Source organism: Elephas maximus, chromosome 27, assembly GCF_024166365.1.
Source record: "Elephas maximus indicus isolate mEleMax1 chromosome 27, mEleMax1 primary haplotype, whole genome shotgun sequence".
NCBI lineage: Eukaryota > Metazoa > Chordata > Mammalia > Proboscidea > Elephantidae > Elephas > Elephas maximus.
The window spans coordinates 23,562,615-23,590,438 of NC_064845.1; the positions used below are offsets into that span (position 1 = coordinate 23,562,615).

Sequence of the window (27,824 nt, forward strand, 5' to 3'; positions counted from 1 at the left end):
GCCTAGCTTCTTCCTGTAAGGCCTAGAAGATAAACTCCCCGAGGGAAGACATGTCTGCCTATTTCGTCCTCTCCTGCATCCCCAGCATCTGGCAATCTAGGCACTCAATAAATATTTCTTAAAAGAATGAACATTCTGAATGCCAAGCTGCCTGGCCTCAACTGGCATTTCCTCCAAGCCAATCCCATTTACCTCAAACTTGACAAGAGGTGTCCATGTTTCTGGCTCTCCGATGTCTCTTTCCTTCTTTTCCATAAACTTGCTGCTATTTTTCTACTTCTATAAACATTTAAATGGATTTTGAGGATGAGCTATAGAGCTGAGAGTGATTCGGCTAATACAGCGCGTTCAAGACGCCATCTTGAAAATACAACCTAGATACATAAATATTAAAAAAAAAATGTGAATATATATTAAGGTACGCGTATTCATTTGAAATACGCTTCAAAGGCATTTCCGAAGAGCTAAGTGTGTCTGTCCATCCGTCTAATGCTGCGGGCACCGCCCTTGATGCGCAGTGCCGTCCTGCGCGCACCCCCTGCGCACCCCCGGCCGGGCGCCGTCGTCCCCCGCAAGCCCCCCTACGGGGTGGAAGGCGGAGGCGCTGTCACCCATTGGCTGAGGCAGCACGACGGGCCCCAGTACCCGGAGCAGGAGCCACCTCCGGGAGCCCCGTGGGCCACGCCTCAGTCCGCCTGCCTCCTCTCAACCTGGCCTGCCGCTCTGTTGGGCTCCTCAGCCTGGCCACCCAACTTTGATTTTCCTCACACATCTGCCTTTTCTTCCGCTGCCCATTCGAAGCCGGGCCGCGGGTGCGAGCGGGGCTGGAAGCAACCCCGGGAGTAGTGCCCGAAGCGCAGCCTTGCTCCCCTCGAGCCCTGTCGGCGGGAACTGCTGACTGCCGCCATCATGGTGAGTTGAGGGAGGAGGCCTGAGGGGCGCAAGGCCGGAGGGGTCCTGCAGGGTGGCCGGAACTCGGCTTTTTGGGTGTGGTTCAGGGTGAGGGGCTGAAAGTGGGGGTGACTCCAGCTTTCCTGATCTGGGGGGCCTAGTGGGGGGCACTGCAGGCCTTGGCCTGCAAAGTTGGAGGGGGGACGTGGCCTGCTGGGCGCAGCCTTGGGGCGCGGCCTACAAGGCTTAGAGCGGCGGGCAGGAGGCGGCCGCGACGGGGCCGCCTGAGGGGTATTGTGGAAGGATGGAAGGAGGGCGCCCCAAGACGCCGCTTCCCTCATCTTGTGAGGCCAAGTGCCTATGAAGCCTGCGGCCTCCACATGCTGTCCACCTCCCGCCTGGTCGAGAACTAGCCTGGGGCGAGGAGGTCGGGTTCTCTGCCCCGTTGGGAATTGGGGTGCCGGGTACCCCACGCGGTCCCCTTCCTGTGCCCCTTGGTGTGGAGACTGGGAGCGGCGGCCTCTGAGAGATGGCGTCGGGCCTGCAGCCGCCCGAACGCCGCCGCCTGGCGCGGTCTGAGGGGCGCCCTGCTTTAGACTTGGAGAGCGGGAGTTTGCTCGGGACGTGGTTCTTTCCGGGCCTCAGAGGCCTCGGCGGGGCTGGGGTCGGCGGGGTTGTCGGGGGGACCTCTGGGGGTGTGTTCCTGTGGGACGTGGGAAGGGAGGACCCTCCAACAAAGACGCGAGCGCTCGGCCCGCGAGCTGGGGAAGGAACTAGCTCCCAAGGACATTGGCGGTGGCCGCACGTGCCACCTTGCGGTGTGTGACCTGCTGCGGGTAGCTACCTTGAGGGCCCTAATCGGCGCCAAATCCAGCCGGACGCCATCATGTCAGCACGATGTTGGCGTCGGTAGTTGCTCTTGGTCCTGAGAGACCGCCGTTCCTGTAGAGCTAAAAAAAAAAAAAAGAAAATGTATTTGGGGTAAAATATATTTAAATCTAGTGATTTAAGAATTTTCGAAATTGTTAACTCAGTGAACGCTTTTTTTTTTCCTTTAGATAAACCAGGAATTTTTTTTTTAATTACATGCAGTAGTACGTGCTCATTTTTAGTGTACGTTTATGAGTTTTGATAAATGCATGGAGTTGGTTAACTACAAGATGAAATACTTTTGATCAACCATAAAGTCACAAATGTGTGGATTATATGCTGTGTATTTATTTCATAATAATTATTTTTGTCTTCATTTTCAGAGGTAAAGGGAGGAAATTTATATGTATTTTATATGTAAATATATTAAATGTTTATAATTACCAAAACTTATTTGTAGTTATCATTTATGTAGTATCATGTATTTATCTTATTATAAATAGTTATAATAATTTTTCCTCACCATTTTTAGAGGTAAAGAGAGGACATGCTAACATTTAAATATTCTGATAAAGTAGCATATTCACTCATTTGAAAATAATTGGTATAAGAAAACAGAGATCCATCTTAGTCCCAGAACCTATAACCACTGTTAAAATGTTGATGTATGCCATTTCATAATTGTTTTTATGCACAGATTACATATAGATAGGTAAATTTTATTTTACAAAAGTTGGACCACTCTATATACTATTTTACAGCCTGCTTTTTTGTTTTGAGATAAGTAAGCATTATTCCAAAAATAAATTTAAAGTAATTTTGAATATATAATGTTAGAGCATAAGATTATATCATTTCTTATTTTACCAAATCCCTTTGAATGAGTAGTTTTTCAACATTATGACAATACTATAATAAATGTCCTTGTGCAAACATCTTGGCATGCTTGTTCTACTAATTCCTTGGGATAAATTGCCAGAAGTGGAATTGCTTGGTGAAAGGGCTGTGCCCAATTTGTGCCCATTTCAAATTAGATATTTTTGCCAAGCTATTCTTGGTATGTACCAATTAACATTCCCACTGACAGCATGTAGGGTGATCTTTTCTTCACAGCAGTTCCAATGAGAGAGAATTTTTTACGTTGCCAATCTGTTAGCTGGAAAATGATGTTATACTGTGTTATACACTTTTTTTTTTTAATCAGGTAAGTTGAAGTTTATCATGTGGCCATTAGCTTTTTAAATATCTTGTGACTTCTTAGTTCATCTTTCTATTTGAATATTATTTTTTCTTACTGACTTATGAGAACTCTATGGTGACTTTAAACTCTGTTATACGTAGAAGAAATGTATAGTAGTGATAAGTAGGTTCCCTCTTCATATTCCTAAATTTCAAAGGAAATGACTCTAATAAAAGCCTGGTTATGGCTTAGAGATAGATAGGATTCTTCTGTTTTTATTTTACTTGGGTTTTTAAAAAAATTTTTTTAAATGAGTGCTGTATTTTTTTAAAGAAGCTTTTTCAATGATGACTTACGGTAACAGATTTCCTAAGAATGAGCCATCTTTGCATTTCTCGTATATACTATACTTCATTGTGTATTTTTTGTATATTACTGGAACTTTTCATCTTTGTATTGGGGGGCACTGGGGAGGTGGACCATCTTAATCACATTCTGTTATTTAGATGGTGTTAGCTTGTAAAATGCATTTAGAATTTTTTTCTTGTTTTCTCTGAAAGTTTTTCTTTCTTTGTTCTTAAAGAAAAGTGAATTTTCTTTCCTCTCCGCTGCCACTTCTCTACCAGTGTTTCTGTGTCTTGGCAAGTGTGTCTGTCTGTCTCTCTTTAACATACAGACACTCACACACACAAATTATTTGTTTCTTTAAAGACTGAAAAAAAAAAAACACCCAGTAAAGCTCAACCAGGCATCATTTGAGCAGTTTCTTCCATAAAACCGAAACTCACTGCCATCGAGTCGATTCCAATTCATAGGGACTCTATAGGACAGAGTAGAACTGCCCCATAGGGTTTCTAAGGCTGTAAATCTTCACGGAAGCAGACTACCACATCTTCCTCTGGCAGAGCGGCTGGTGGGTTCAAACCGAGGCCTTGTGGGTTAGCAGCCAAATGCTTTAACCACTGCATTAACCAGGGTTCCTTAGTTTCTGCCGTAGTTATTGATTAATCTAGTTGTTTTTTTCTCTTCCTAAGGTAGCTTTGAAAATTTATATTTCTCTAGAAAATTCTCCATTTTATCAAGATTTTCAAATGTATTCCCATAGAGCTTATTTCCCTTTTTTGTGGCTAATGTATATTTTTGCTTTTTTCCTTGCTTAGCTTTGCTGGGACTATTTATTTACTTTTTGGATTTTTTCCCCCAAGAACCAACTCTTGGATTTACTTACAGTTTTTATTCTGAGTCTCATTTTCCTATTTCCTTAATTTTAGCTTTGATGTGTATAGTTCCTTCCTCCTGCTGTGGATATAACTTTGATGACTACAAGTTATAGACTTTTTTTTTGGTCAATTGTACATAGATATCAGTTTGCTTGCATGTAGACATAATACTGTCAGAGGCACTGACATCCCAGGAACTATGCTTTAGTAATGATAAAAACTTTTAGGCTTTCAGTTAACCTTGTCACTTAGTTATCCAAATATATTAAAAGATATATTAATGTTAATAATTGTGCATATGATGGCCTCCAAACTCATCCCTATTTAAATAATATCCCAGCGGTTCTCATTTCAAAACCCACCAACTTCTTTGAAGGTATCATTAAGAAAAATAATTACTTCTTACATTAAATGCAATTTTATATTCAGTATGTAATGTTATTACTGGTTAAAGGACCTCTGGTGGCACAGTGGTTAAAGTGCTCAGCTACTAACTGAAAGGTCTGCAGCTCAAACCTACAGGAGGCAAATGTGGCAATCTGCTTCTGTAAAGAAACTGTATGGGGTAGTTCTCCTCTGTTCTGTAGGGTAGCTATGAGTCAAAATCGACTCAAGGGCAGTGGGTTTGGTTTTTTTATTGATGGTTAGCATGAATACTTTCCTTTAACATCAAACTTTTTGCTGTAGCCTAAGCATTCATTTGTAGAGCATTTTTAGCCATAGTTTAAAAGTAACCAAAGGTTGTCTATTAGGTTGTGGATGAATTATATATAAATTATATATAAATACACAGTATGAGTTTAAATATGTATTTTTAAATCGCTGCTGTTCAGTTTGGTTAAAATGGAGTAGTTTGGTTACTGTGTTAACTTTGAGCTCCACCTGCTGGCCGATGACTAAAATAAAATACGGTAATGTCATCCTTGATTTAAGAGCTTATGACATTGGTAAAAATGATTTGATGAACTTCATATTTAATACCTCAATTAAGCAGGGAGCCAGTTTTTAAAACTCAAGCCAAAGCTATACTTCCTATAATAGCTAACAGCTTTTTTTCTCTTTCCCAAATTACTGTCTAGTTGTCTCAAATATCAGTTTTACTTTTGTAAGTAAAATGTGAGAATTAGAAGGACATCAGAGAACTTTTCCTACCACATGTTTTTCAAGTGAGGAAACCAAGACCCTGAGAATACTTACTTCACTAAAAATAAAAAGCAGGTTCTTCATAAAGAATCATTTTTCTGTTCAATTCTGGTGGCGCTATCATAGGATTTCTCAACCTAAATTCTATTGAAATTTTGAACCAGGTAATTTTTTGTTGTTGGAGGCTCTCCTGTGCATTGTAGTGTCTCTGGCCTCTACCCACCAGATACCAGTAGCAGTCACCAGTTGTGACAACTAGAAATGTACCAGACATTACTAAATGTTGCAAGGAGGACACAGCCAGTGCACTGTCATAACCCCTTTTAATCTGGCACAGTTCTCAGTCCAGATGTTCACTCCTGAATTAAAATACAACCATCCATTATGGTGTACAGACAGGTAATAGCATAAATAATTTATTTTTCAAATAAAAAAGTTCCCAAAGTTCTTCCACAAATGAAAGGGTTAATTGAGAATGAAGGGGAGGAGTTTCAGAACCACTGTTTTGTTTTATTTGTGTTTTGGATTTTTGAATTGAGAAGAAGTTGGTAAATTGTATATAGAGAAGGGAAGTCAAGTTGGGTTCTCAAGAGAGAAGATACATAGTTTATGTAATACACTCTCATTTAGAAAAAAGCTAAAATAAGACATTAAAAATGAAAAAAACTTCAGAAATAGTTTTTTATTCTCTCATAATTTATTATAAAATATCACTGCCATGATTAAATGAAAGAATTAAGGTGTATTTGAATAGAAACAAAAAATAGCAATAAAGTATAGTAGTTTGTAAGATCTTAAATTCATCGTTAACTTCTAGTATTGACAAAACAAGAACTCTGCCATCGTTGCTGTTAATTTCTTTTACGACCACTATGCTTACCTTTTTTTAGAGGATGTGTCAGTTGATTTCTTTTGCCATTGTTTTTGTTTTCCTCCATAAGCAGAGGTGTGGGCAGTAGTTTTCTCTCTTGCAGCCTTTTGTATTTACCTCTTATGAACAATAGGCACTTCATAATTTAATTTCAAATGAGTAAATGTGCCCTAAAGTATTTTCTTGAAATTCCAACTTAATCAGTTGTTAATTGTTTATAAAATAAGTCAGTAAATAGTAGAGCTAGGAATGAAACTTTTTTTTAACCTATTGAAAATAAATTCAGATAACAGGACACTAACTTATATTGGCATAGCACTTCATACTTTACAAAATGAATTCACAGATGTTATTCTATTCTCAAAACAATTTGCTCAAAGATACACAGCTGGCAGGTAAGTGGCGTATTACCTAGTAGGGGACATGAACCTAGATCTTCTGACTAAATAAGTTTTTGTTACACTGTGTTGTACCGCCTCTCCCAACGTATATATTACCAGTAAATTCTGTTTCAGAAAATTTTACATTAACCTTAGAGTTGACTGTGGGAAGACTAAAGACAGATTCTTACCAGAATCCGGAAAAATAATGATGAGTTTTACGGGTTTTTCTAAATCTTAAAGATGGTATCAGTTATCTCCCAGGCCCCCGTGAAAATTAGCATTACTAGTGGGACTGAATTGGTGTTATTCAGAAAGAAAAACATTATTTCAAAAGATGCTTTAAGGATCCTAGCATTAGAAAAGAGGATTTTAAGCCTCTTTTAGCAGGAGCGATAATACGTGAGCAAATAGTATTTTCATAATCCATTTCCAAAGTAAAGTAGGCATACTCAGAAGGGAATGCTATAAATTCTGTGTTAATTTTGGTGAATAGAGAGGCGAGGCAAAACAAATTGGCTTAAAACTCTGATATTTGTTTTTATTTTGATGTGGCTTTTACTTTTTTTTTTTAAAAGGTTTTTTTTTTAAAAGCTTTTTATTAATGTACTTAGTAAAATGAAACTTGTTTATTGGCATAGAACAGAATGGTTTGAATAAATTCAGTTTTTACAGATCTGAACTTTCTAATTTTTTTATCAATTCACAAAATATTTTCATGAACTCAGTATAAACTCAGTATTTTATCACAGCAGTGTATAAGAGATGACAATGTACAACGCTGCATTTAAGAAAGTACTATATCCTTTTGTTAGAATTTTGTGCTAACCTACTCTGATTTAAATCTTGAACCTGAACTAAGCTGTATTGATGACTAGTTTATAATGAAAATAATTATATAAAAATATTTTGTATTTAAAATATAAAAATTATATTTCACATTATATGGTTTTTGTTTTTGTATGTGGTTATGTTGTCTGCTTTCCAAATTACAGTCTGCTGCAAACCCTGAGACTCCAAATTCAACAGTCTCCAGAGAGGCCAGCACCCAGTCCTCGTCAACTACAACCAGCCAAGGCTATGTTTTACCAGAAGGCAAAATCATGCCAAACACTGTTTTTGTTGGTGGAATTGATGTTAGGGTATGGTATTCATATTTTATTTTTATCTTAATATAAATAATGTGAATAATGGAATTTTGGCCCTGTTGCAAACTTAAGGTTTTTTTGTAGTTCATGTCAGTTTTTATTTGGTTTTATGTTTAACCCATAGGGACTAGAAATATCTTTAACAAAGAGCTACAGATAGTTTGAGGATGCTTGGAAGAGACACTTCCACCTCACCAAGCCTTTTTTATAGTAAAATTCAAAAAATTTAAATGCCGAATTTTTATTCTTTAAGTTAAATTCTTTTCCATAGATGGATGAAAGCGAAATTAGAAGTTTCTTTGCTAGATACGGTTCGGTAAAAGAAGTGAAGATAATCACGGATAGAACTGGTGTGTCCAAAGGGTGAGTAAAATATACCTTCAGTGTAAATTATCAAAATTATCTGAAGCCTAGCATCTATAAAGCCCCTGAGTGGTGTAAACAGTTCTAACCAAAAGGTTAGCAGTTTGAATCCACCCACAGGCACCTCAGAAGAAAGGCCTGGAGATCTACTTCTGAAAAACCAGCCATTGAAAACCCTATGGAATACAGCTCTTTTCTGACACACATGGGGTGTTATGAGTTGAAATCAACTTGACAACGTTTTAACTTTAGCATCTATAAAATGTCAAGAAGTCTTTGAAACTGGTATTCTTATATAAGTGAAATTTGTTGCTTTGTTAATTTGTTTCATGTAGAGAATAAAAGTTTGCTGCCAGATCTTTTAATCATTTTCCTAATTTTGTATTTAAGTATAACATATAGTTTATTTAGCATAAGTCGACCAGTCAGTTTTATAAACAATTATTTTCTTCTCAAGTTGCACAGTATCTTAAATTTTAATCATGGTGCCATAAATAATAGGTTAAATTTGGGTTCGTAGGAATGACTTCTCTGCTAATGAAAGGGATTCTCACACTACCTTAATCTGAGTACCTTCTAACATTGATTACTTGATATAACTCGTTCTTTTTTTTTTTTTTTATCTATGTATTGTATGGTGGTGATTTTACACTTCCTTTATCTGCCTTTTTAGCTATGGATTTGTTTCATTTTATAATGATGTGGATGTGCAGAAGATAGTAGAAGTAAGTAATCTCATGGAAAAAAATCTCTTATGTAGCCTATTGCTGTAATTTTGAGTATTGCTTGAGTGTTGACTATATTGAGTATTACATAAAATGTGGAGAAAGATACACTTTCTGCTTGAAATTCAGTCTTAACAGAATCTTACATAACTTGTGAGAACCTGTTTAATTTTGACCGGATACCTAGCTTCATGAACAAGAGACAGGACAGGATGAAAACAGGGTGAAAAGATGGTTTTATCAAATCCATTTGGCACCTCAAAACACTTGACTGCAGTAGTGAGAGTAAATAAGGTAGCTTCATGGTGATAAATTTTGATTTGGTCTCTTCTCACCACTGATCTCGCATAGTAGGAACCTGAGGGTACTTGGGGTTGTCTTAGTTTCCTAGTGCAGCTATAATAGAAATACCACAAGGGATTGGCTTTAATGAATGTAAATTTATTTTCTCACAGTTTAGGGGGCTAAAAGTCCAAATTTAGGACTCTGGCTCTCGGGGAAGGCTTTCTCTTTCTGGCTGGGGAAAATCCTTGTCTCAGCTTCTCTAGCGTTCTTCTTGGCATCCCATGACAATCTCCACCTGGCATATGTCTTTCCCCATCCCTGCTCTTTTGCTTCTGTGCCTAATCTCCTTTTATATCTCAAAAGCAGTTGGTTTAAAACACACCCTACATGGATATGACCTCATTAACATAATAAAGAAAACCCTGTTCCCAAATGGGATTACATCCACAGGTATAGGTGTTAGGACTTACAACACATATTTTTGGGGGACACAGTTCAATCCATAACAGGGGTGTTTACTGAAGTCTTGGAAGTAAAGGCTTGAAAATTAATTCTAATTTTGTTATTGTTTTATTTTCAGTCACAGATAAATTTCCATGGTAAAAAGCTAAAACTGGGCCCTGCAATCAGGAAACAAAATTTGTGTGAGTAAAGGTAGAAATTGTTGTTGACAGCAAGTGTAGCTTTTCAGAGAATTAAAAATAGAACTTGTTTTCTTGTTTAAAAAGGTGCTTATCATATGCAGCCACGTCCTTTGGTTTTCAATCCTCCTCCACCACCACAGTTTCAGAGTGTCTGGAGTAATCCAAACACCGAAGCTTACATGCAGCCTCCAACTATGATGAACCCTATAACTCAATACGTTCAGGTAAGAATTACCTACATTCCTGGTTGTTTTTTGTTGTTTGTTTGTTATAGTACTAGAGATCTTAGAGCTGGAAGGCACCTTAAAAGTAAGCTGGTCTCACTTCTTACCCTCAGTGGAATTATAGCCCCAGCTTCCCTAACAAATGGCAATACAGTCTGCTTGAATACTTGAATGATGGGAAATCTATTACCTTTGTTAGAAATCTGTCATTCTTAGTGTATTAAACTAAGCTAAAATCTGCTTCTGTATAGCTTGTTAGCCTTTGTAGCCGTGTAGAACAAGTTTCTTCCTCTTTTTCCTCCATATTCCTAGAATATTTTAAGACAGCTTTCCTCATGTGTCTGCCTGTCTTTCTTCTACAAGCTTAGCAGTTCTTCTAGCTATTCCTTATTTGAAATGATTTCCAGATGCTTCCTATATAGATAGCTGACTCCTGAGTATATTCTAGCTCTAGGATGAGTAGGTTTCTGATGGATTTGACTATATTTGTAAACTCTGAATTTCTGGCATATAATTTGTCTGGTTCTAGTTATTTTAATAAAGTGGGATTTGGCATACTTAACTATTTCCTGTTGATAAGAGATAACCTTTATTTCCTTCTTAGTTTTACTTTTTTCAACTTAAAAGACTTTTTTTTTTTGGAGGAAAACAAAGAAAGTAATAGCAAAATAGTTCTGCAGTATCTTTCTTTTGAATTTACATTTTCTTATCTATATGAAGTGTAGGATATATCTTATTTTTCTGGCTCTGAACATGGCTGGAAGAAAAACCCTACTTGTTCCTCACATTTACTGTGAGCCATTATCTATTCTGGGTGTATTTATATGTGTTTATTTATCAGTATATATTGAAACATGTAAGACATTGTACTCACTCTTCCAGTTTTGGATTATATATATACTGCCCTTAATTTTTAGAAGTGAAATACAGAAAGAGCCAAAAGTCTGTAGGAGGACTACACATTTCCCCACAATGTTATCAGTGGAATGCAAAACTGCCTGAAAGTATTTTTACAGAGAAGCAGCAGATGCATTAATACAGTGTTATCATGGAAATCTGACCTAATAGAGCCTTATGACAAGTATGAGAAAGAACTTCTAGGTGGGGATAAATAAATAAGATAAACTCAGGCTGGCAAAATCACTTTTCTCATCAGTTTTCCCCTCCTCTTCCCCACCCAGAAGGCCAACATTTGACATTTTTTTCTGTATGAGGTTAGACTTAAACTCAAATAGAATCGTGTATCATTGCATGTAGAAAAAGGTGACCTTATTAATATTTAATTTGATATTTTATATTGGATATGATATTCCTTATTTAGTTATTTTTTCTGTTTACGTTGTTAATATAGTCTTTCTGTAAACTTTATTTTCAGGCATACCCTCCTTATCCAAGTTCACCAGTTCAGGTCATCACTGGATATCAACTGCCGGTATATAATTATCAGGTAATTTAAGAGAATACAAAATGATTTATGTCGGGACATTACTGAGTCCTTTAGTTTGTCATTTAAGCTAGTGAAGTATGCCTAAAATTTAAGGAAGAAAAGAATTAATCTAGAATTAGAACTTTTTATATTACTTAGAAATAAAGAAGTGGTATTTTGACAGGAATATATGTAGCAAACTTTCCTGTAGAACTATTTTCTAAGACTTGATGTCCCCTTCTGTATGTCAGTATATATTCTTCCATCTTTGCTGCCAAATAGCTGAAGTATCCAGGCTGACTCTACAGATTTTTCTAGGGGAATAAATAGGTTGATATAAAGTGATTACTAAATTCTTAGAGCATTGAATTCTAGTTGTATTTAATAGTGTTGGAGCAGGCTGTTCCAAGATAGTAGTTCTCTGAATTTCTTCCCATAGATGTGACCATATGTATGACCTAGGGCCATAGTTATGGTAAGAAATTCAGGAAGCTATTATCTTTAATTTTCCTGAAAGCCAACTCCAGAAAATTGAGAAAAAGGTCGGGCTTATATATGAAAATAATGTTAAGAACCTCAGATATTAGAAACATAAGGTACTACTTTTTTCTATTCTGTTTCTTTTGTTATAGTAAGTTCAAGGAGCCAACATAACGAATACGTGGACATTATCGATTTCATATTTTTGATAAAATGTGTGGGAATATTTAAATAATTGTTGTTCCTTTTTTTTTTTTTTTAAGATGCCACCGCAGTGGCCTGCAGGAGAACAAAGGAGCTTTGTTATACCTCCGGTAAAATGAATTAGTCAGACATATACCTCCTGTTCTTTATTAAGATGTATTTTCTGACTTAATTAGCGTATATCTCTTGGCCTTTTGCCATATCATACAGGCTTAGAAATATTTTAAAATGTGCTTTTTGATTTTTTATTAATCTGATTATGTACTCCCATGAGAGAAACTATACGTTTTGTTTCCCAGGTTGTTCGAGTGCTTAAAGCAGTGGCTGCTGTACACACAATAGGTGCTCAGTTACTTGTTGATAGACTATATAACCCAAGAAAGGTTGTATTAATATGAATTTAGCATTAGCATTGAATCTGCCTAGAATCTGCTTCTGGTTTTGCTACCCATAGAAACTCTGTTAAAAAGAAACCTAGATGTTATTACTGGTAATACTGTTAAGTAAGAAAAGGAGTAAAACAAAGGGGAGTGCTGCCTACAACCCCTGAGGTACTGTCTGTCTTTTAGTAGGATTGGATATTTGAAGGATGTAGAAAGTGTGAAAATTCCCAGGCACTCCCTTACTACATATTGGAGTTTTTTTTTTCTTAGAGCCCTTCTAATTCTGATTATGTTGGTGCTTAGAAGACAATTTCAAAATAAAAGGCTGCCTATTTTTTTTTATTGCATTTAAACATAACCCACAGTTAAAGTTCAATGTCAGCTCACCATTTTAAAGATTAAATAGTTCAGAAATGTATCTGTATATCTCTTCAATTACACTTTTATCATTTTAAATGTAGGCTTATACAACTGTTAACTACCACTGTAATGAAGTTGATCCAGGAACTGAAGTTTTGACAAGCGAATGCTCAGTTCATGAAGCTACTCCATCCTCTGGAAATGGCCCACAAAAGGCAAACATCTAATTTTGTTTATTAATATTTATTCTTTCAAGTTTTAATAATGGCTTTTTGAAAAGCAAGTATCTCTACCCAAATTTATATATGGAAGCCGTAAACATTACAGAGCTTACGTAATAATAACTCTCAGCAGTCCTTGTAAATGCTGACAAATTTCAAACACCCTCAAACCCCAGACTTGCAACAGATGCATGAAGTTTCATACTCAGCATTCCTTTCTTTTAAGTTTTCATTTTTTTTCTGTTCTTTAATAAATATTGGTTAATATGATTTAGCAACATGCAGTGGGCAAGTTTCCTCAAGAATTCTGTTCTTCAAAAGAGGGATTAGGATAAATTCTATCTATCTGCTCTTTTGCCAATTTAAACATTTGTTTAGCTAAGTAGTAATACACAGTTCCTTATGGTATGCTCTTTGTAACACACATGGGAGCAGTTCTCAAGCGTGGTAAAGTCACTAATAATCAAAATACTGAAATAAGCAGTTTATTTTTATCATTTAGAAAAGATTTCTATAATAATACTCTCCTTCTTGCATTTTCTTCTCTTCTTGAATGGGTGGGAGTGTGAATATAGCTCATGTGCTGAGAATATGCGTGTCACTGACTGATTCCCATTGAGTGTGTGCATTTTATCCAGTGGAAAAAGTTTTTGAGAACTACTCAGCCATGGGTGAAATAATTTCCTGATTTGATACATAATTAAAATTTTGGAAAAAAAAAACTAACATAGCTTACTGTATAATTAGCAAGTTTTGTTCTGGATATTATTTCTTGAAATATTGAAGTTCACTGTTTCTTATTTAACAGGAAAAATGAAAGAGCCCTAAGAAAAATACCTCAGGGCTCGAATAAAGTCTGTCTTTTTGTCTTTAACCAGTATTCTGTCACTAAGGTTCTAAAATATTTCTTTTATTTGGCAGAAAACTTACATACGTATGTGGTAAAAATTACTAATTATGTAGGAATTCTTTGAAAATAAGCATATGCTCATTGAACTTCTCCCCACCCCAAAAACAAACTCCTTGTCAACAGTGAGTAAAAGGAGGCGTAGTCATTAGATTACTGGAAACTTTTGTTTCAGAAATCGGTGGACCGAAGCATACAGACTGTGGTATCTTGTCTATTTAATCCAGAGAGCCGACTGAGAAACTCTCTTGTTACCCAGGATGACTACTTCAAGGTATGGAAGAATAATATCCTTGAAAAAATACATTTGTCAGATTTGAAGGGTCTTCTTTTTCTGTCATATATGTATTTCGAGGTTACTTAGAACATGTAATGAAACTGTTGACATTGGACTGACGTAGTAAATCATTGTGAGTGGTTTTTACCTTAGTGTATTTAAGCTGCTCAAACCTTCCTATGGTGCAGTTTGTCCTTAGGGAAGAAGCCTTTAACAGAAATTTAGAATTGAAAGGATTTGTAGAAGAAGAGAGTTGAAAAAGAATATTGACTTGACCAAACAGTAAAAGAGAAAATTCTAGATAGAAAATGCAAAACTTAAGAATATATAAATAATGTAGAAGAGAGCAGAGAAGAAATGGATCAATCAATTGTGAACAATTTAGGAGGAGGAGGGTAAAGGGAAGCAGTCACTGGAAAGAAATGGAAGTTGAGTCAGAGTTGGTGAAGTGGAAAAGAATGAGGGTATTTGAACTTAAAGTACTGGTTTCTGTTTCTCGTTCTACCACCTTGGACAAATCACTTAAATCTTCTTACGCTCCAGTTTTTACACGTCTAAAGTTCGGAGGCAGGGCTACAGGTCTGTGAATATGAAAAAGACTAACTCTGATACCAGAACCAAACCTGTTCCAGTCAAGTTAATCCTGACTCACAGCAACCCTGTATTACTCTATACCAAAAACCAAAACCAAACCCAGTGCCGTCGAGTCGATTCCGACTCAGCAACCCTGTAGGGACAGAGTAGAACTCCCCAGTAGGGTTTCTGAGGAGCACCTGGCGCATTTGAACTGCAGACCCTTTGGTTAGCAGCCGTAGCACTTAACCACTACGCCACCAAGGTTTCCATCACCCTGATAGGGGAGGGATATTGTGCTTAGTAAAGGGAAATTTTTTAATAGCTTTATTGAGATATTCATATACCATACAATTCACCCATTTAAAGTGTACAGTTCAGCGGTCCTTAGTATATTCACAGAGTTGTGCAACCATCACCGTAATCAACTTTAGAACATTTTCGTTACCCCGAGAAGAAACCTCCTACCCATAAGTAGTCACTTCCCGTTTCCCCCGCAAAGCCTCCAGCCCTAGGCAGCCACTGGTATACTTTCTGTCTGTGGATTTGCCTATTACTAGACATTTCATGTAAATGGAATCATACAACATGTGATCTTTTGTGACTGTGTTCTTTAGCGTAATGTTTTCATGGTTTATCCATGTGGTAGCATATATAAGTACTTCATTCTTGTTTATAATGTATATGCTACATTTTGGGTTTACGCTACATTTTGTTTATCCATTCATCAGCTGATAGACATTTAGGTTGTTTCCACTTTTTTAATAATACTGCTGTGAACATTCATGTACAAGTTTTTGTGTGGACATATGTTTTTGCTTCTCTTGGGTATATAACTAGGAATGGAATTACTGAGTTATATGGTAACCCTATGTTTAATCTTTTGAGGAACTGCCAGACTTCTGTGGAAAGCAGCTGCACCATTTTACATTCAAAGAGAATTTTTTAACCATTGCTTTTTGTCTTAAACGGGAAGGAAAATAGCTTTTTTTCATCTATGAATGGACATAGGATGAAGCTTAGAAAGCCTTTATAAAGGATATACTAAGAACCTCCTATAATATAGAAGAGTAGAGGCAGCTGTAGCGTGATGGAGTTCTCACCATCTTTGCAACAGGGAGAAAAATACTCATTTAAAGTTGACATTTATCCTGTTACTGCTTTAATCTACATAGTACAATTTAGAAAAGAACGAAGCAGGGTTGTATGTTAGCTTACCTTACCCAAAGTGAATAGGTAGCATTTATCATTTGTATGGAAAGTGTAAAATAAAGTCTTTAAATTTGAGTTTTCACCTAGACAAAAGCCTCCCTTCCAACTTCACAGAGTTTTCTGCAACGTCTGGGTTAAGAGTCAGGAGTTGGCAGTGTGTAGTTCTCTGGCATCCTTACCTATTTTGATTGGCGAAATGTGTTGTTGTTTTAATTGAATTTAGAATCATTGAGGCTGGTTTTACACTGTTCCCATAATAAATTATACTCTCTGTTGTCCAGCCTCTTCATAGTCAGGTTTTCCCTGAAGATATTTGAGTTTGACTGCTTTTCTAGGCTTTATCTTTTTATATCCTAAATAGGATATTGCCCTTCTAGAAGTCACTCTTCTTTATATCACAGCCTGATTTAATCCCTAGGAAAATGGCACAGTTAAGCTGACTATGTGTAGAGCAGAAAATTTTTACTGGTTTACACACCCCCATTTCTCTTTGTAAGGCCTCACTTCCATCTCTTTGCACATCTCTAGGCCACAAAGTGATAGAAAATTTTTGCATGTATTTTTGATTTTTCTCCTTCGCAAAGAGTGATGTATTTCCATTGTAGGTAAGAAAGAGCCAGTTCCTTTAAGTATAACAAGACTTACATCTTTTAACCTAAAAGCGTGGGATTTCAGATTGGACTGCTGTTTTCAAGCTATCATTTCTAAGAGATGCACTTCACTTAGTAAAAATAATACTTTTAATAATTACATACATATTCCACCAACTGTCTATGGGACATTATTGCCAAATCATTAACTAAGACTGTGTATAAAATGATATTGACTCTTTTTAAGTCCTCTATTTCTGAGTTTACTGGTATTTCTTTTTTAATTAACTATTGGATAAAACTAGCCACCGTGGTACATTCATTATCACAAAGTTCAGGAATGCTTCCTCAAAGGATCACCTTTATTCTCATTATTTATACCGGTTTTAAATACAAAATAAATGCTTTAAAGTATTTTGCATCTTTCTTAGGTCATAGTGATAATAGAAAATTTTCAAGGGGAAGTAAAAAGGACTATTTCTTTTCTAGGATAAAAGAGTACATCACTTCAGAAGAAGCCGGGCAGTGCTTAAATCTGTTTGACCCTCTCTGCTAACTTTCTAGTCTCAGGGGGTTGCTGATTTTGAAGAAGAGACAAAGTTTTTCATTGTTATACAAATTTAATTCTGAATTTTGATAAATCACATGCATATTTTATGTACAATTTAGGTTACCTAGTTTTATTTTACATTGAAACTGTTCTTCATTAGAAGTTTATTTAGAAACTGGTTCTGTGTTGAATATATAGTTAAACGTTAAGAATAATTGATACTGAAGGAATAACTTTAAGATTTATCTGTAAGGATTTTTTTAATTGAAGTTGACATTTTAAGTGTTTAAAAGAAAATGCTGATTTTCAAAAAATTGTTTTAAGAACCTATTGTTTTGAAAGGTCAGAATTTTGATAGTTTGTATACCAGCATTTCACTTCTCCAACAAGTACCTACAAACAGTACTTCGCATTTATAATTTGTCTAGAAATTTACCACAAAAGCAGAGTTTTTCAAACTTCATTTTTAATCAGTGGAACTCAATGTATAATTAGCTTAATTGAAGGCTTCCTTATCTAAACCCAGTAAAAACAGATTCTGAACAAACAGTCCAATCAGTGGGTCTTATATTTATTAGTTCAAGATATTTTACCTGTTATCTAGAATCCACACATAGATACTCTATTTGATTGGGATGGTAATTAGGATAACTAAAATTCTGGGCCTAATTTTTGTAAAAAATCTAAAACAAACTAAACTTTACTAGTTACATAAGCTTCTTAGTGAGTTACCATTCTTTTTTTTTTTCCTTAAAAGGTTAAACTCAATGGCTGTATCTTAAATTGTGCAAAATATTGGTATTAAAGAATGCTGAGACTTTTTTATGTCACTTAAAAGTTAATCAGAGTACCTGAAAGGAATTGCTTTTGTAAAAACATTAAAATATTAGTTATTTGTTATAAAGCAAGTAGATTTTTTATTTTTGTTTGTTAGCTTGTTACACATTTTTTATTTAAAAAGTACGATACATCCAGGAGAGTCAAAGTAGTAGGTAGTATTAACAGTTCTAAACCAAAGAAGTTATTTACTATTCCAAGAATATCCTGGAGTCAGAGTGAGATTAGGTCTTCTCCTCCGTGGATACCCTGATGAGCAGCTAAAGCATTAGAGCCCCTGTGCAGTCTTGCTTTTCCAGTCTGTAGTATTGTTCCCCTGGGAGGTTTGCTCCTAGAACTGCTGATACAAAGAAGAGAAGTAGCCATGTGAGCAGTTCAGGAGCTAACCCTCAGAAAGACAGAGATGACATAGTACCTTTCTAAAGGAAATAGTATCAGCATCATTTGACCTGCTATGGACATGAGTTTAAAGTGGCTCCCTGGTGGGTTTTTTTTTTTTTTTTCTTCCCATCAGCCCTTTCCCTAAAATGTGGAGACTCCATTTATCCCTAACTTTTTTTTTTTTAATGTAGCTACTTTGGGCCATGTCACCAGTACCCATTATGATCTATAATTCCTATTGTTTTCATTCTGAATCTGAAGGAAAATCTTTAAACTTTCAAGGATACCTAAGAGAACTTTCTTAAACTTAAAACTAGAAATTCCCCTGAAATTTGTCCTTTTTAAACTGTCTATTTTTTAATGTGTGAACTAATGACATTCTCACATCTATCATTCTATGATTAAATCTCGAGCTTACTGTAAACGGTACCTAAATTCTAAACATTAAATTCTAATTCGTCCAATATGACCCTAAGGAAGAGTAAGGGAATATGCTTTTTATTTGTCTGCTAATTTGTTGGAGTGAAGTATTTAAAAGAGTAAGGTAGAAAGAAAAGACAAAGTCCTGAACCTTTCAAAATGAAAAATTAATTTTAAACTTAAAAATATGTTTGTATTACCTATTACTGATACTGTCTTTATATAAATGAACAAATAGAAATAAAGAAATTTTTTTTCCAAAAGTGTTTTTGACCTACTTATTCATTTCATATCTAAAGAAATGATTTATGGGGTGGCTTTGGTTGTTTTTTTTTTTTTTTTGGTTGTTGGGTGATGAGGCTTAGATCTTTGAGATTTAAAAGTATAAATATAGTTCAGTTTACTAGTCTGGCAGAGTTGGTTTATAAAAGCAAATTTTGGAACACTGTATTTTTGTTGTTTCCTGTTGTGCAGTTAAGAAACGGATTTTCATGAAAAAAATAATTCCTCTTATGTTGGGTTGGAAATGGTTGACAGTGGACTCCATCTCAGTGCATCCACGGAGCAGCACCTAGTAGGAATGTTGGAGAACACATCCCCACCTTGGAATTCTCATGGCCGAGGGCCCTTTCATTCTGGACCCTGAAATCCTTTTGTCTGCTGCACACATTGGGCTTAATCTCTCTGACCCTTTTTATTTCAAGATATTAGAATTGTCTGATAGAGCTTAGATTTCTCATATTGCATTTACTTCATATGAGCATGCATCAAAAAATTAGTGCTTACCCCTGCTTCCATTTCTAGCTCCAGTATTACCAATTCTATAAGCTGGAGCCGTGGGAGAGGAAACTCTCCCTCTGGACGTTGTTATGCTACAGTTCATCAGCGACAAATCTTTCTGTGACTGACTTATTAACAGAAAATTGATTAAGATAACAAGGTTCTGCAAGTGTCGTCAGCAAAGATTCAATTTTGATGTTTAATGAATAATTGTTTAAAATTGGTAATCCTTAAATATGCATGCATGTATTTTTTTTTTTTATGTATGTGTCTTTACAGTAACCATTATCCAGAACATTTGGTTAGCCCTGTCCAAGCTAAGTAACAATATTACTGAGGCTCTAAAACCAGGCTCCATACATCTTTAAACCTGCGTTGATATCTCAACATATTTGCAGTTTACGATTGCAACAAAAATCTCAAAACCAAGTCTCTGGGATTGTAGAAGAAATTCTGTATAGCGCTTTTTTGTAAAAAGTTGAAGTATGACAAAATCAAGTGATTCCAGAAGCATGGGACACCCCTATAAGAAGTGTATCTTGCATGCTTTTTTTTCCCCCAAGAACACGGTACCTTTGTAAAAAAAAAAATAACCTTTCAATATAGGTTAGCATCCTTATTGCAAGGAACCCATTAACTTTGAAAAATAAATACTCCAGAGCAATTCCCTACTCCTTCCCCCTCTGAAACTCTCTAGGTTGCCTGTAAAGGTAAACTCATAAAAATGGGCTGCCGTGTTGTTTGGTCGTCTCGCCTGCTTTCATTGCTGTCGTCGGGGGGGTAATACGGAGCAGCAGTGCTAAGGCTGCGTGCCACTCTGCCTTCACCAAGATGGCGCTAGAGTGTGTGGGGAACCAGAACGGGGAAAAAAGCAGCAGTGTTCTCCATCGACCAAGTCTTGCAGATAGGACCAGCTGTTGAGTATGATCGTTGGGAATCCCTGAAACACTTCTTCTAGATGAGGATTGCTCCTGTACATATTTTGATAACTCTGTAATCTAGCCCATCTCAACGTTATGTGTAATGTGTGTGTCTGTGCGTGACTGATTCTTCTGAGCAATTCCTCACCACCCATCTAAGACTGAATTTTCCATCTGTAGACAGTACATTTGGTGGTAGAAAACAATAACCATAAGAAGTTTAGACTATAAACATGCATTTTTGAATGCTCACACAAAATATTCAATCTGCATAGCGAAGAAATGGTAGGTAATTCTGTATTGCATTTAGAGTTAAAAACATCTGTCCAATATGGCTGTAGCTGTGGGATTACCCAAGAAAATGCAAAAATTGTCTCCTGGTACAGAAGTTGAAGCTACCACTGTACAATTCAATTGCGGTAGCTATATTTCACTTTTTTAACTGGTCTGAAACAAAGTTTTCTAGTTGAATCTCCAGTTCATTCTCCCAAAGCACACGAAGGCTTTGTATCTTATCTGCACCTCCATTGAGGCAGCGTGCCGGGAATGTGCCTTTCCCCACGTATAAAACTCCCAGATACCCGTTCGCTAGGTCTTTAGCAATAGAACAAATGGTTGTATGACTGGGATGGTTCAGGTCATGAAAGCTCTTTCTGAATTTGAAGCAATAGTAACATTTCAAGCAGTTCAGGAAGTCAAGAGTTTTTATAATCCTTAATCAGCCCTTTTTACAGAAAACAAATCTATCAGAAGTACATTAAGGCTCTAATCACATCTATTGTCTTCCCTCAAAATAAAATGGATGGCAATACACACTATTTTGTCTTAATCTTGGTGAAGTTATATACTATAGAAGAAAGGGCTGACACGCCACCAGTTTGCACTGGTACATCTAGACCAGTGTCTACAGTGGGTATGTCCCTTATGCCCTTGCACTCTTGTTAAAAATTTTTAATATATTCCCCCCCTGAATAAATGTAGCTGGACCAGTGAGACTGAGAGGGATCATTTAAAATACAGAGGCCATTTTCTTTTTTACCTAAGCTGTTCCCCTATCTAGTGGAAATCTGAACAGCACACCTGCTATATGAGAAAAATCTGACTACACTTTTTTTTTTTCTCAGAACATGGTTGCTCATCATTCTGGATGGTAGTGTGTCCGTCTTTGACAGAGTAACATTCACCATTCAAGGTTACGTTCATGATTAGATCAGCCCATTATTTCATATGACAAGTTCAGTTTTCTTAATGATACCTTTCACAGGGAAGGCAAAGAGCATCTGAATCAGTGCCTGGATTTCTTTTCAGAGAGACTGATTCCTGGGCCCCATTTTCAGATGCTCTTATTCTGTAGGTCTGGGGTGGGCCTCGTAATTTGCATTTTAAGAAGTCCCGCCGGTGGTTCTGCTCTCTCGAGCATGCACTTTGAGGAATACTGTTGTATTATCCCGGGATCTCTCATTATATCATATCAGGCTACCCTTAGTTTGGGGATAACTGGATCTGGAGAACAACTTTTGTCAGGTCCATCTTGACTTCTGTAAGGGATTTCGTTGACTCAGTTCATCTTTCTCTACTGAGCCTGTGCCCATGAGTGCCACTTACCCACAGGCAAGAGTGACTTATGAACAGGGTGAAAAGTGAATTGCATTGCCCAAAATTAAATCGGAAAACCAAGACTTGTGGCTAGAAATGAGTTTTAGGGAGGAGTGACTGCAGAGGCAAAGCTAGGTTCCAAGGCCAAGTGCAGGCAAGCTGAGGGAGAGGGAGGGGGCATGGCCATGAAGGGGCAGAATGGGCAATATGGAGGCAGATTTACTGTGTTTGCCTCCTGCAGGCAACCATGCCTTTGGCCCACTGGGCAAATTTTCAAGATAGATATTACCTATGGTTTTTAGAAAAGCATGGCCTGTTATTGTTCCTTTTACTATTACTCATACCTGTAACAAGAATGATAATAATAAATGAATTTCAGAAATATAGTAGTAAGTTCAAAAATCATGAATCTTAATATGCCCAAGACTCTGTTTCTCTAAATACAGAGGATAGCGGTATTTGACTGGGGTCCATAAAAGCTGTAACTGTCTGGAATGTAAAATGGACAACTTAGTATTTGAGGGAGGAAAAACAAATGACTCAGAATAGATTGAGCTAGAACTTAACTGTGTGCCAGGCTCTGTGCTAATTGCATTAGGAAGCTCACCTCATTTAATCCTCACAGCATCCTAATGAGGTTAGCTATTTTCCCTGTTTTCACAGATAAGCACACAGATGTTTAGAGTATGAAAATGTCTCGCCTGAGGTCTCAGAGCTAGTTAGCTGCAAAGTCAGGAGTCTGGCCGCAGAGCCCTCAAGTTTAACCACTACCCTAAACTCTGTGATTGTCACTTTTAAGCCTCAATCCTCCCTCGCTCCACTCTTTCTTTGGAATGTTTTGGTTTACACAGACCCATGGTGTGTTTGGTGGCCACCACTGCCATTGAGTTGGGAACGTGTCAAAAACAAATAGACAGCCAAATAATAGGCCCAGAAAATAAACACCACCAGAGAGGATTATGCTCCTTAGGAAAATCAATTATAGGAGATCGAAAGGGCAACATTTGTCCAAAAGCAAAGATGAGAAGGCAGGAAGGGGTAGAAAATCCTGAGGGAAGGAAACAAAGAACCCAGGGCTGATACACTGTGGGGAAAGCAACCAATGCCATGGAACACTATGTACAAACGATGGAATGGGAAACTAATTTTCTCTGTAAACTTTCACCTAAAACACATTTTTTTTTTAATGAATGGAATCCTTTATAAAACAATCTTAAGTGATTATAATCACTTTAACTTAATCTAAAGAATCATCCAGGACAGGAAATGCTGTGACCGTGCCTATGTTTCCTTCATTTGTTTACTATCCAAACAAGCTCTTCAGTCTACCTCTCCATTGCTGCTTATCCTGTTAGCTATCAAATTCTAAGGGGGTCTGCCACATTCCTCTTCCTAGCCCAGGCCCACAAAATTTGGGGCAGAGATACAAACTGGAGACCATGGGTCCCATTCAGGTACATTTGCAGCCTTGTTTGATGTCATTTTCCCTTCCCTCTCTCTCCCTTCTTTCTTCTTTTTAACATCTTTATTGTAATATAATTTATGTACAATAAAATACACATATTTAAGATGTATGTTTTGATGAGTTCTGACATACGTATACAACTGTGAAACCACCACAGCAATCAAGGTAAGAAACATTTCCATCACCTCTGTGTAATTCATTCTCCATCCACCCCAGCCACTAACCTGCTTTCTGTCACTATATATTAGCTTGCACTTCCTAGAGTTTTATATAAATGGACTCACATGGTAGATGCTCTTTTGCGTTTGGCTTCTTTCACTCAGCATAATTATTTTGAGATTCACCCATGTTGTTCCATGTATCAGTAGTTACTTTTTTATTGCTGAGTAGTATTCTATAATATAGATTTATCACAATTTAGCCATTCTTCAGTTGATGGACATTTGGCTTGTTTCCACATTTTGGCTTGAAACGTTTGGTTTGAAAAATGAAGCTACTCTGAGCATTCATGTGTAAATCTTTGTATTAATATGTGCTGTCGTTTCCTTAGGGTAAACACCTAGGAACTGAGTGTCTGGGTAGGTGCATTTCAACTTTTTAAGAAACTACCAGATTATTTTCCAAAGTCACACAAGAATAAAGTAGCATCATCTTATCTCCTGTCACCTGTGTCTACTATCACCTTTGGAGCCTCTTATAACAAGAAGTAGGCTGTCGGGTCCTTCTTCCTTTCATTAGCCAGTGAAAACCTTACGAATAGCAGTGGAACCTTGTCTGATATAGTGCTGGGAGATGAGCCCCCAGGTTGGAAGGCACTCAAAAGATGATTGGGGAAGAGCTGCCACCTCAAAGTAGACTCGACCTTAATGACGTGAATGGAGTAAAGCTTTCGGGACCTTCATTTGCTGATGTGGCACGACTCAGAAGAATCAGCTGCAAATATCCATTAATAATCAGAACCCGGAATGTACAAAGTATGAATCTAGGAAAATTAGAAATCGTCCAAAATGAAATGGAATGCATAAACATCGATATCCTAGGCATTAGTGAACCGAAATGGACTGGTATTGGCCATTTTGAATCAGACAGTCATAGAATCTACTCTGCTGGGAATGACAACTCAAAGAGGAAAGGTGTTGCATTCATTGTCAAAAAGAACATTTCAAGATCTATCCTGAAGTACAACACTGCCAGTGATAGGATAATATCCATATGTATACAAGGAAGACCAGTTAATATGACTATTATTCAAATTTACGCACCAACCACTAGGGCCAGAGATGAAGAAATAGAAGATTTTTATCAGCTGCTACAGTCTGAAATTGATGGAACATGCAATCAAGATGCATTGATAATTACTGGTGATTGGAATGCGAAAGTTGGAAACGAAGAAGGATCAGTAGTTGGAAAATATGGCCTTGGTGATAGAAACAATGCCGGGGATCGAATGATAGAATTTTGCAAGATGAACGACTTCTTCATTGCAAATACCTTCTTTCACCAACATAAACGGTGACTGTACACATGGACCTCACCAGATGGAACACGCAGAAGTCAAAATTGACTACATCTGTGGAAAGAGATGATGGAAAAGCTCAACATCATCAGTCAGAACAAGGCCAGCGGCCGACTGTGGAACAGACCATCAATTGCTCATATGCAATTTCAAGCCGAAACTGAAGACAATCAGAGCAAGTCCACGAGAGCCAAAATATGACCTTGAGTATATCCCACCTGAATTTAGAGACCATCTGAAGAACAGATTTGACCCATTGAACACTGATGACCGAAGACCAGACGAGTTGTGGAATGACATCAGGGACATCATCCATTGAGAAAGCAAGAGGTCACTGAAAAGACAGGAAAGAAAGAAAAGACCAAGATGGATGTCAGAGGAGACTCTGAAACTAAAGGAAGAATTGATGAAGTAAAAGAGCTGAACAGAAGATTTCAAAGGGGCTCTCAAGAAGACAAAGTAAAGTATTATAATGACATGTGCAAAGAGCTGGAGATGGAAAACCAAAAGGCAAGAACACGCTCAGCATTTCTCAAGCTGAAAGAACTGAAGAAAAAATTCAAGCCTCGAGTTGCAACAGTGAAGGATTCCGTGGGGAAAATATTAAACGACAGAGGAAGCATCAAAAGAAGATGGAAGGAATACACAGAGCCGTTATATCAAAAAGAATTAGTCAATATTCAACCATTTCAAGAGGTGGTGTGTGATCAGGAACCGATGGTGCTGAAGGAAGAAGTCCAAGCTGCTCTGAACGCACTGGCGAAAAACAAGGCTCCAGGAATTGATGGAATATCAATTGAGATGTTGCAACAAACAGATGTAGCACTGGAGGTGCTCACTCGTCTATGCCAAGAAATATGGAAGACAGCTTCTTGGCCAACTGATTGGAAGAGATCCATATTTATGCCTATTCCCAAGAAAGGTGATCCAACTGAATGTGGAAATTATAGAACAATATCATTAATATCACACGCAAGCAAAATTTTGCTGAAGATCATTCAAAAGAGGCTGCAGCAGGGAACTACCAGAAGTTCAGGCCAGTTTCAAAAGAGGATGTGGAACCAGGGATATCATTGCTGATGTCAGATGGATCCTGGCTGAAAGCAGAGAATACCAGAAGGATGTTTACCTGTGTTTTATTGACTATGCAGAGGCATTCAACTGTGTGGATCGTAACAAACTATGGATAACACTGTGAAGAATGGGAATTCCGGAACAGTTAATTGTGCCCATGAGGAACCTTTACATAGATCAAGGGGCAGTTGTTCGGATGGAACAAGGGGATACTGATTGGTTTAAAGTCAGGAAAGGCATGCGTCAGGGTTGTATTCGTTCACCATACCTATTTAATCTGTATGCTGAACAAATAATCCAAGAAGCTGGACTATATGAAGAAGAACGAGGCATCAGGATTGGAGGAAAACTCATTAACAACCTGCGTTATGCAGATGACACAACCTTGCTTGCTGAAAGTGAAGAGGACTTAAAGCACTTACTAATGAAGATCAAAGACCACAGCCTTCAGTATGGATTACACCTCAACATAAAGAAAACAAAAATCCTCACAACTGGACCAAGGAGCAACATCATGATAAATGGAGAAAAGATTGAAGTTGTCAAGGATTTCATTTTACTTGGATCCACAATCAACAGCCATGGAAGCAGCAGTCAAGAAATCAGAAGACGCATTGCATTGGGCAAATCTGCTACAAAGGACCTCTTCAAAGTGTTGAAGAGCAAAGATGTCACCCTGAAGACTAAGGTGCGCCTGACCCAAGCCATGGTATTTTCAATCACATCATATGCATGTGAAAGCTGGACAATGAATAAGGAAGACCGAAGAAGAGCTGAGGCTTTTGAATTGTGGTGTTGGCAAAGAATATTGAATATACCATTGGACTGCCAAAAGAACGAACAAATCTGTCTCGGAAGAAGTGTGGCCAGAATGCTCCTTAGAGCCAAGGATGGCAAAACTGCGTCTTACATACTTTGGACATGTTGTCAGGAGGGATCAGTCCTTGGAGAAGGGCATCATGCTTGGCAGAGTACAGGGTCAGCAGAAAAGAGGAAGACTCTCAACGAGGTGGATTGACACAGTGGCTGCAACAATGAGCTCAAGCATAACAACGATTGTAAGGATGGTGCAGGACCGGGCAGTGTTTCGTTCTGTTGTGCATAGGGTCGCTATGAGTTGGAACCGACTTGATAGCACTTAACAACAACAACATAACAAGAAGTGTGTGCATCCATTTACTCTGTGTCTTTGATTGCCTGGAGAGGAAGCTTTCTTTGTTCTTATTTGCTCTTTCCTAAAACAGCCCTTTGCATGTGGGACATGTTTAATTAACCTTGAATGAATGAATGTCCAGAAATGGTTTATCTGAACAATGTAATGGGGACTTAGAAACCAAAATTAATGGTAAAGCAAAATTTGAGAGATTTGGGAGAAACAAAATAGGTAAATAAAATAATACAGTTCATGATGGAAAAAAATCAGAAAATAGAGAACAGATTAAAGCAGAAAATAAAATTCACCTGTGATCCTTCACGTTCTCTTTTAAAAAATTTTGTTTGTTTGCTCCCTCCCCCAATATTCTCTTAAAATTGAAGCCAATGGTTCACCACTCTAGAATCACCCAGGGACCTCTTTAAATTGGTTCAATGTTTAGTTTCCATCCCAGAGATTCTAGTTCAATTGTTCTGGAGTGGATTCTGAAAATCAACAGTTTTTTTTTTTAAATCAACTTTTTTGAGGTATACATACAATAAAATTCATTTATTT

The 27,824-nt window shown here is 37.3% G+C and overlaps 1 protein-coding gene across 1 annotated transcript; it reads left to right on the forward strand.

Moving 5' to 3' along the window:
* Nucleotides 1-1,251: 1,251 nt before the first annotated feature.
* DAZL (deleted in azoospermia like) lies at nt 1,252-17,120 on the forward strand. Its single transcript, XM_049870694.1, has 12 exons — nt 1,252-1,459; nt 1,537-1,796; nt 7,551-7,697; nt 7,975-8,066; nt 8,740-8,791; nt 9,657-9,720; nt 9,805-9,944; nt 11,320-11,391; nt 12,114-12,164; nt 12,899-13,012; nt 14,101-14,199; nt 17,067-17,120. Exons 1-12 carry the CDS (start codon nt 1,252-1,254, stop codon nt 17,118-17,120), a joined length of 1,353 nt encoding a protein of 450 aa, XP_049726651.1.
* Nucleotides 17,121-27,824: the final 10,704 nt, after the last annotated feature.

Excerpts from the sequence above, each read along its gene's own strand:
- DAZL (XM_049870694.1), top strand. The coding sequence starts at position 1,252 with ATGAAGCCTGCGGCCTCCACATGCTGTCCACCTCCCGCCTGGTCGAGA. Across the intron at positions 8,792-9,656 it reads ATGTGCAGAAGATAGTAGAA|TCACAGATAAATTTCCATGG; the intron begins GTAAGTAATCTC and ends TTTTATTTTCAG. Across the intron at positions 13,013-14,100 it reads CTGGAAATGGCCCACAAAAG|AAATCGGTGGACCGAAGCAT; the intron begins GCAAACATCTAA and ends CTTTTGTTTCAG.